The 10,524-nt window shown below is 43.6% G+C and overlaps 1 protein-coding gene across 1 annotated transcript in view; it reads right to left on the bottom strand.

Moving 5' to 3' along the window:
• Nucleotides 1-380: 380 nt before the first annotated feature.
• LOC143277402 (dual specificity tyrosine-phosphorylation-regulated kinase 1B-like) overlaps nucleotides 381-10,524 on the bottom strand; it is a 24,798-nt gene continuing 14,654 nt past the window's right edge. The window contains exon 8 of the mRNA XM_076582195.1: nucleotides 381-1,396. Coding sequence (XP_076438310.1) covers nucleotides 549-1,396 — 848 coding nt within the window. The 3' untranslated portion in view covers nucleotides 381-548. The remainder of the gene's footprint in view (nucleotides 1,397-10,524) is intronic.

The raw sequence follows: 10,524 nt of genomic DNA, 5'->3' as shown, positions 1-10,524 counted from the left end.
CCACCTTTCACACTGCCACACACTGTAAATGAAGCTCCTCACACAAATGTTCCAGAGCAAGCAAGCAACTTGGGAGTCCTGGAACAAAGTGATCAAAACCAGTACAGTATAAAAAATCAATCTGGAGATTTGTGGGCAAGCCTCCTATGGTTTTTGGCGCGTGTTTATGCACAGAGGAAAAAAAAAAGAAAAGAAAAAAGAACAGGCATCAGGCGTTTTGCAGCAAAGTACTCCAAATTTCGGGATGTGATGTGGTGGAGTGACGGCCTGGTCTTCCTGTCAACACAAGGTCCGTGCACATTGATGAACATGAATCGTTAATCCACTAACAGGGGCCAGGGAGAGAAGGAAGGGGAGGAGGGGGTGTGGGGGGTGGGGGTGGGTCAAGCATGGTGTTCAAGGTTCACTTCTCACCACTGCTGCACAATGCTTTGTCAAGGAGCCACCGTCACAAAAGCATCACCTCCCAATGTGGGGAGAGCCGAGAGACACCCCTTCTTTTCCCTGCCTACCTCCCTTCCTCCCCCCCCCACCCCCCTCCCAGGAGTTCAGTGGCTGGCCACAGGACTCTGCTGAACACAGACACCCACCATGGGTGACTCCTCCCCTCGGGGTTCGGCACCAGTCCGGCTGTGTCCCCCAGGGGCCGAGGGTCCCCCCTCCTGGGCCAGCACCAGCGCCTGGGGGGACACAGGGTTTGTCTGGAAAGGGTAGTTGGGGCCCAGCGGCCAGCCCTGCTGGGGGAATTGGCTGTACTGGCCTGACGACGACTGCCCATACCCGCCCAGCTGCATGCTCAGGGAGCCCAGCTGGGGTTCGATCCCCTGCAGGGACCTCCCCCCGCCACTGCCGTGTCCATGGTGGTGCAGGCTGCTCAGCTCCCCGGGCACACTGCTGGCCGCTGACAGCGGCGCCCCCCCTCCACCTCCCTTCTGGGTGGGGCGCTGGGGGTGGGGGTGGCTGGCGTCATCCGGCGGCGGGTAGGTGTGGCCCGGGGTGGCCAGGTTCTGGGGGCCCGGCAGCGCCGAGGAGGAGGAGGAGGAGGTGGAGGAGAGGGAGGTGGTGGAGGACTGCACGGCCGCCAGCGGCCCCGACAGGTGGCCCCCCTGGTGCAGGTGGTGGTGGCCGCGGTGCGTGGTGAACTGGTGCCCCGTGTGCACCGACCCCCCGCCACCGTTGCCCCCGTCGCCCCCCCACGCCCCCTGGGAGCGGCTGCCCTGATGGGCGGGGCCGGGGGGCCCGCGGGGGCCGTGCCCGGAGGGGCTCTCGCACTCCATGGAGGCCCCCGCCACAGGGTGGGGGTGGGCCGTGGCGTGGGCGGAAGCGGTGTGCTGTCCATGGTGGTGGTGGTGGTGGGTAGGGTCTGACCTGGCTCGCCCGCTCGATGTGCTCCCCACTGCAACAAGAACACAACCCCCGTGTCAGCCACACCTCTTTCCGCACGCGTCAACGTGTCAGAAACGCGTCGGCGAGAAATCTTAACCGAAAATACAGACATACACTTTAACGACTTATTTTCTCCTGCTTTCTTCCCCACCCCCACCCCCCCCTCCCCCTGGTTTATGGTTGCAACAATGTGACCTATCAAATTCCAATATATTCATTGCTTGAGCTTCAAATCTTGTCCACAGGTCTCTAATCATGCAAGTGAAGCACTTTAGTAAAATACCAGAAGTATACAAGTGGGTAACACGACACTCCAAAAAGTAAAAACCATTCATAAAGAAACTGACAAATATAAATAAATGATTAAACTGAAGAAAGATAAAACATTCATACTCCAAAAAAAGGTTAAACTGGGACAAATAGAAACACACCAACTGACAAGTAAAATACACTGGGTCTTGAATACACAAGTGCAGGGAAACTGAACGTTCAAAGAAATTATTCAAAAACATAACATTCCCAAGAAAATCATTCAAAACAAAACATTCACAGAAATCATTCAAAACATAACATTTTCATGAAAATAATTTTGAAAAAAAAAAAACCAAAACAACAACAAAATAACATTCAAAAAAATTATTCAAAACCTATCCAAGAAAATTATCCAAAACATTTCATGAAAATTACAGATGAAGTGTCTGACAATAACCAAAAACCGAGAATGTGTGCTATGAAATCTTGCCTGTTCAAAACCCCATGTGGATCATAGTCATCATCACTTTTGATTCCCAAGCTGCAGTTCTGGAAGCTGATTCTGAATGAATGAATGAATGAATGCATCCTCTTGTTCTTGCTGCCATGTCTGGCGCCCAGGTTAGCTCCTGGGCGTGTCTTGTGTTTACCATTACCCACCCCCAATGTCAAATCTTTTACAAAGTCTGTCTGATCTTCTGCATGCGTAGTACATAGGTGGAGACGCTCAAGACGCTGGCAGTGCTGGGCGATATGTGCTGATCTTTCTGAAAAGTGCTGGGATTTGACCCACTGCAGACAGACCCTTCACTTTTAAAGTCCAGTATGTTGACCAGTCAACTCTATTGTATGCTGGTCCCAAACAGATGTGTCCCTTCTCCCCCATCCGTAACAAACAGTTCTTATTTTCTTTCTCCTTTTTTTTTTAAAGATCTGATGATTTATCCTCATTCCACCTATTTGCATAAGATACCAATTATCATACTTGACAACAACAACAACACACACAAAAAAAAAAAGAAAGAAAAAAAAGGGGGGGAGCGGAGCAGGGGGGGGGGGGGGGGGGGGAGAAGAAACTGAAGCAAAGAAAATCAAGAAAAATAAATCTTAAAAAAATGAGAACTCAAACTGAAACTAAAAAAATGAGAACTCAAACTGAAACTAAAAAAAATCAGAACTCAAACTGAAACAGTAAAACTACACTAACAGTAAAACTAACAGTAAAACTACACTAACAGTAAAACTAACTAGCCAAAGCAAGCTTGCCAATACCAGGACTACATCTTCCCTTCCTGTTCTTTACACATTTTATATCTTTATTCATTTATCTGATACACATTTTCTAAGCAAAATTCTGGATTTGTATAAAACACCTCTGTTCAGAAACCTCATCCAGTACCCTGTACACATTCCAATCACAAGTGGATTTCACAGCATCAAACTGCCAGGTTTCTCCTCTACTCTTGAAGACATGCCCTTAAAACACAGGAGAAACTGTCAATGTAGACCCGCTTGCCACTTCAGGTCAACTTGCTGCAAATAACTGCTTAATGTAAAGGCACTTCAGATTCTTAAAACATTCTTTCTTTTTCTTGTCTCCTGAGCTACAATTTCAATCCTTAATTATTATAGACCCCTGCCGGAGTCTGCACTAGCTGGGTCACAGTTAAGTATGTGTAATTAAATTACTCTCAGGTCGAACAAACTAACGTACACCCATCAAATGAAATACAAAAATGTCATCCTTTCTGTTTAGATTATGAAAATGAGCTCAGTACGTAAAAGACAACAAAACCATAAACCACCACAAGAAACAGCAAAACAAATACACCTGTAACCAAAACAATCACTAGACAATAACCAAAGCCAAACCACACAACTCAGAAACAAAAGTGCACCCACATTCATCACTCAAACAAGACCCTGGGCAACACCCACGTTTTAGCATGCCAGTGAACTCTCAATGACTTAGCTAGCTGGGCACTCATCAAGTTATCTGCCCTGCTCTCCCAAATAACATTCTGTCCCCTATGTGTGATATGCATGGGGCCATCCTCACATTTTCAAATACTGATGGTATGTAAGGTCATGTGTCCAAAATCAAGATCAGGCTATGGAGCTGTTAGCGCTACAAAGCTCCATAGCGCTACAATCAGGAACAGAACCCCCTACTGGCAAATCAACGTACCACTTCAGACGACCAGCACTGTAATCGATAAAAGAATCCTACAGACAAACCAACGCAACACCACAGAAGAAAAAAACGACCACAAGCAGAAGCACAAATAACACGTCACAAGGGTCAGCATCTTTGGCCCTGAGGCTGAACGAACCTCTAGTCTCACAACTGCACAGCTTTCAGTTAGTTACAGTCGCTGAGAAGCTGCTATCTCAAAATAGTTGTCTTTACATTTACATTCCTATTCCTCTTTCCGCCTTGCTCCCCTTTGTGGCCGGAACGGCAAAGCAGTGATGATCAAGTCCCTGACCAACACTGACCTGCTGTAATTGCTGAGTCTGCATTTCCTAGTCATACAGGAGGCAGACGACAGAAGAAGATTATTACTGCAGACTTAGGCCACGTGATGTCCATCACCAACAATAGTACGTAAGAAACAATTCCGAAGAATATTTGAGACTGGAGGTAGTGCACTGCCAATTTATAAGAACCCCTGTACCTAATATAGTAATAAGAACCAGAACACAGCCAACTTACAAGAACTCATGCACCTAGTAAGAAAAACTACTTTTTTTTTTTTTTACTACTATCAAGTTATAAGAACACATGTACCTATCAGTACTACTGCACTGCAAACTTAACAAGAACCCAAGTACTACAACCAAACAAAAAAAAAACCAAAAAAAAAGAGAGAGAGAGTAAAATATCAGCCCCATAAACAAGACCGGTGAAATCATTATTGGGGTTAAATACTTATTCATCTGTTCTTCTCAAGTCTGCTTTGTTTTACACACTGCACATCAAGTTATCTCCACTACAGCTTTCTATTAAAAAAAAATTTTTTTTTTAAAAATCTTCCAACTCATGTGACGCATTTCTTTACACACTAAGACAATCACTTGTTACAGCTCCTTTCTTCAGGGAGGTCTAAGGCATGCCTAACAAGTAAAAAGAAAACCACTCAACATCCCAGGCGAAGTAAAATATCAACGAAGAAGAAAAAAAAAAAAAAGAGGTGAGGATAGAATGGGGAGGAAGACATTGCACAAGTACGGCAGGGGGGGAGGGGGGGGGGGGGGTAAGTGGTGAGGAAATACAAGAACAGAAAAGAGAAAAATAAGGAAAAAAAAAAAAAAAAGAAGAAGAAGAAAGAAAGAAAATAGAATTAGAAAAAGAAAAGATAGGGAAAAAAACAAAAACAATAAAACCAACAAAACAACACTGAAGGGAAAGGGGGGGTGGGGGGTGGGGGGTTAGAATTCAAAAAAACGATCACAAGTTAAAATCAGTGGATTAAAAAAAAATAAATCCCCCCCCCCCCCTCCCTTCAACACCTCCCCTGTCCAAAAAAAAAAAAAAAAAAAAAAAGGATACAAAAAAAAAAAGGGAGGCTACATACTATTGGTGGACGGCAGAAGAAGAAAGACGGGCAGTCAGCGCTAGCTACTGAGGCCGGAGATGTCCCCGGCTGACCATACCGTTCAGGTAGCAGGCTGGGCCCGACACAATGTCTACAACAGGAAGCAAGGGACACCACTGTCAGAAATGGGCAGGGGAAGGGGGGCGCACAACTCTTGGCCAAGCACGACCAGAAAGGGGGGTTGTGGAGGGGGGTGTGGGGGGTGGGGGGGCATGGAGGAGAGAGGAGGGGGGGGGGGAAGGAGGTAGAGTAGGAGTGTGGGTGGTGGTGGGTGCACAGCAGTACAGGTGAGGTGGGGTACATGAAATGTATCGGTCCAAATGTCTCACGAGAGAGAGTGTTTGACAAGAGACGGACGGTGGTCACTGGTGACTTCCTGACAAATCACACAATGAACAACGACGTCATACAGATCACAACGAAAGAGTGATTATTGATTTAGCACAGTGATTAGTGACTTTGACAGATCACAGAATGGGTGATTAGTGACTTTGACTAAATTTGACAGATCACAGAATGGGTGATTAGTGACTTTGACAGATCACAGAATGGGTGATTAGTGACTTTGACTAAATTTGACAGATCACAGAATGGGTGATTAGTGACTTTGACAGATCACAGAATGGGTGATTAGTGACTTTGACAGATCACAGAATGGGTGATTAGTGACTCTGAAAGATCACAGAATGGGTGATTAGTGACTGACAGATCACAGAATGGGTGATTAGTGATTGTGACAGATCACAGAATGGGTGATTAGTGACTTTGACAGATCACAGAATGAGTGATTAGTGACTCTGACAGATCATAGAATGGGTGATTAGTGTCTGACAGATCACAGAATGGGTGATTAGTGACTGTGACATATCACAGAATGGGTGATTAGTGACTTTGACAGATCGCAGAATGGGTGATTAGTGACTGTGACAGATCACAGAATGGGTGATTAGTGACTGTGACAGATCACAGAATGGGTGATTAGTGCCTTTGACAGATCGCAGAATGGGTGATTAGTGCCTTTGACAGATCGCAGAATGGGTGATTAGTGACTGTGACAGATCACAGAATGGGTGATTAGTGACTGTGACAGATCACAGAATGGGTGATTAGTGACTGTGACAGATCACAGAATGGGTGATTAGTGACTTTGACAGATCGCAGAATGGGTGATTCGTGACTTTGACAGATCGCAGAATGGGTGATTAGTGATTGTGACAGATCACAGAATGAGTGATTAGTGACTTTGACAGATCGCAGAATGGGTGATTAGTGACTTTGACAGATCCCAGAATGGGTGATTAGTGACTTTGACAGATCGCAGAATGGGTGATTAGTGATTGTGACAGATCACAGAATGAGTGATTAGTGACTTTGACAGATCGCAGAATGGGTGATTAGTGACTTTGACAGATCGCAGAATGGGTGATTAGTGACTGTGACAGATCACAGAATGGGTGATTAGTGACTTTGACAGATCGCAGAATGGGTGATTAGTGACTTTTGACAGATCATAGAATGGGTGATTAGTAACTGACAGATCACAGAATGAGTGATTAGTGACTTTGACAGATCGCAGAATGGGTGATTAGTGACTGTGACAGATCGCAGAATGGGTGATTAGTGACTTTGACAGATCACAGAATGGGTGATTAGTGACTGTGACAGATCACAGAATGGGTGATTAGTGACTGACAGATCGCAGAATGGGTGATTAGTGACTTTGACAGATCGCAGAATGGGTGATTAGTGACTGTGACAGATCACAGAATGAGTGATTAGTGACTTTGACAGATCGCAGAATGGGTGATTAGTGAGTTTGACAGATCGCAGAATGGGTGATTAGTGACTGTGACAGATCACAGAATGGGTGATTAGTGACTTTGACAGATCGCAGAATGGGTGATTAGTGACTTTGACAGATCGCAGAATGGGTGATTAGTGACTGTGACAGATCACAGAATGAGTGATTAGTGACTTTGACAGATCGCAGAATGGGTGATTAGTGACTGTGACAGATTGCAGAATGGGTGATTAGTGACTTTGACAGATCGCAGAATGGGTGATTAGTGACTGTGACAGATCGCAGAATGAGTGATTAGTGACTTTGACAGATCATAGAATAGGTGATTAGTGACTTTGACAGATCACAGAATAGGTGATTAGTGACTTTGACAGATCATAGAATGGGTGATCAGTGACTTTGACAGATCGCAGAATGGGTGATTAGTGACTTTGACAGATCATAGAATGGGTGATTAGTGACTCTGACAGATCGCAGAATGGGTGATTAGTGACTGTGACAGATCGCAGAATGGGTGATTAGTGACTTTGACAGATCGCAGAATGAGTGATTAGTGACTTTGACAGATCGCAGAATGGGTGATTAGTGACTCTGACAGATCATAGAATGGGTGATTAGTGACTCTGACAGATCGCAGAATGGGTGATTAGTGACTGTGACAGATCGCAGAATGGGTGATTAGTGACTTTGACAGATCGCAGAATGGGTGATTAGTGACCGACAGACTGCAGAGTAAAGACGACCGATCACTTCAGACACACGAAAGCAATGAGATGTATGACATCCGACAGGATCACACATTGACAGGTGACTTTTGACAGTTGCACGCACAACCGGTCATCACAGAAGTCATCATTGATCCCACCCCAAGAGTGATTAGCACTGTCTGATGACCAACAAATGAGCAGTTAATTGAACCCACTGATTAGTGGTGGCCTGACGGATCACACGCAATGAGGGATCAATGTTTAACAGACACTGAAATGAACAGGCAACGAGAAAAAAAAACCAACAAAAAAAACCAAAAAAACGACTGACAGAAAAAGACAGCATGAGTGATATGATTCTCCTGATGAATACAGGAACAAAAAAATAAATAATGCTGAGAACAATTAATTCATTCAGAGAGATCACCGGCAAAGTTATCAAGCGGTCTCCAGGGATAATACTCTTCTGGGGGGGGTGGGGGGGGATCATCAAGCAAGGGACCGGAAGTTTCTTCTCAGGGACCAGTGACACACGACTTTTCACTGGATCCAAGAGTGCGAATAAATAACAAGCAACGCTGGAGGGATCACAGAATCAGAGATTCCCCCCACATGCTGAGGGAACAAGACTCTACCTTCTCCTTCTTCTGCGTTCACTAGTATGCACACGAGTGGGCTTTTACGTGTATGACCGTTTTTATCCCACCATGTAGGCAGTCATACTCCGTTTTCGGGGGTGTGCATGCTGGGTATGTTCTTGTTTCCATAACCCACCGAACGCCGACATGGATTACAGGATCTTTAACGTGCGTATTTGATCTTCTGCTTGCATATACACACGAAGGGGGTTCAGGCACTAGCAGGTCTGCACATATGTTGACCTGGGAGATCGTAAAAATCTCCACCCATTACCCACCAGGCGCCGTCACCGTGATTCGAACCCGGGACCCTCAGATTGACAGTCCAACGCTTTAACCACTCGGCTATTGCGCCTGTTGAACAAGACTCTATGATCATGATCATTTCAGAGACTTGAAACTGATCAAGACTCATTATAATCAATCCAAGAGACCTTACACTAATCAGCAAAGATGAGATCAGCAGCTTACTGAGGATGCTTTATCCAATGACAATGTGATTTTCCAGGGATCAATCAAGCCAGTTTTCACTTCAATGGAATGAGTAAGAAACTTTTTTTTATTATTTTTTTTTAGGAATCACAAACTGAGTGATAAGAGACAAGAATCACAGGAATAAACAAATGGTGATGAATTTGGAAGGATCACGCTATGTGTAACTCCTGGCTGATCTTAGGGAGACCCTTTTTATAAAAAAAAAAAAAAAAAAAAAAAAACCCACAGAATCAGTATAAGCAACAAACACGCTATCCCTGAAGTTTCAAGCGTCAAATTAGTGTAGAACCTTAGTGATTAAGTGGTTAAACAAGTGGTTAGCGAGTTCTGGAGGACCTGTAGAACCTTAGTGATTCAGTGGTTAAACAAGTGGTTAGTGAGTTCTGGAGGACCTAAGAAATGATTAACATCTATCTGTGAGCAATCAATGAGTTCCGTTATTTCTACTTCTTGGTAATCACAAGTATAGGTATATATTTATATATATATATATATATATGCAGTGATATTAAGCAATCAAGAAATAAGCTGTCAGTAATTTCTACTACACAACCTCATAAAATAAGCCATGACACCTCAGGGATTACATAATCAATGACTAATGACTTCTCAGACACTAAAGAAGAAATTACTGATGAAAGATTTTTTTTTTTTTTTCAATGAATAATCATTGATTATGGACAGGAGAGAAAGAATCAAATAAGTTACTTCCAAGGTGATCATCTCAAGGAATGAATGTGCAATCAGTTTCCCAGATAACATCTGAACAATGACGGAACGAATAACCAAGGACTTGGTAGGGGGGTCACTGGATTAGTAACCAATGAATCAAATATTAGTATTTTTCTGGAGGATCATGGAGTGAAAAATATTACAGACTTCTGAGGAATCTGCAACGTAAAGACTGAATGAAAAAAAAAAAAAAAATCACCAGGAAGAAAAAGAATAATCCATTATGTTAAATATCAAAAGAGAAGTGACTAAATATATAATATAAAATACAATACTGTGAGCATGATTTCATGAGATTAGATGGGACAGAAAAAGAATGACTTCCTATCAATCTGATGGATCACAAAGTGTTACAAACGCACACACGGACGCACAAACCGTATTTTGACTGATAGTGTAAAAGACGTCAGAGCACAAAAGCCAAACAGTGTGATAATTCAGGTGACGGGTGAACAAAGGAACTACCTCATCTCCATTCTGAAACGTGTATGGACTATTCTGCACTCTCACCAATAGCAAACATACATGCGCTCTCACTTATTTGCTGCTGTTGTTGTTGTTTTTCTGCCTTTTTCCTTTTCCTTTTAAGTTCAACAAATGGTGGGCGAAAAAACAACAACAACAAAGATCAGGATGTGGTAAAAAAAAAAAGTATTTAAATACTGCTCTTTCTCTTATGCAAACTGTCACAAACAATAAAACAAATGTACTAAATGATGATAAAAAAGGTTGTGAATAACAAAGCAGTAAAGACCAGACAGTCTTCTTCTGTCTCGGAAACAAATACATAGAGTAAGATAAGATTATTATAGGAGTAAAGTTCTTTCTTTTTTTTTATATCTAGTTACTAACCACTCCAGAAAACAATACAAAAATGGGAACGCCAGAAGGACTTTATATACTTCTTCTAAGTC

Source organism: Babylonia areolata, chromosome 34 (assembly GCF_041734735.1).
Source record: "Babylonia areolata isolate BAREFJ2019XMU chromosome 34, ASM4173473v1, whole genome shotgun sequence".
Taxonomy (NCBI): Eukaryota; Metazoa; Mollusca; class Gastropoda; order Neogastropoda; family Buccinidae; genus Babylonia; species Babylonia areolata.
This window is presented reverse-complemented; position numbering and strand designations above follow the sequence as displayed.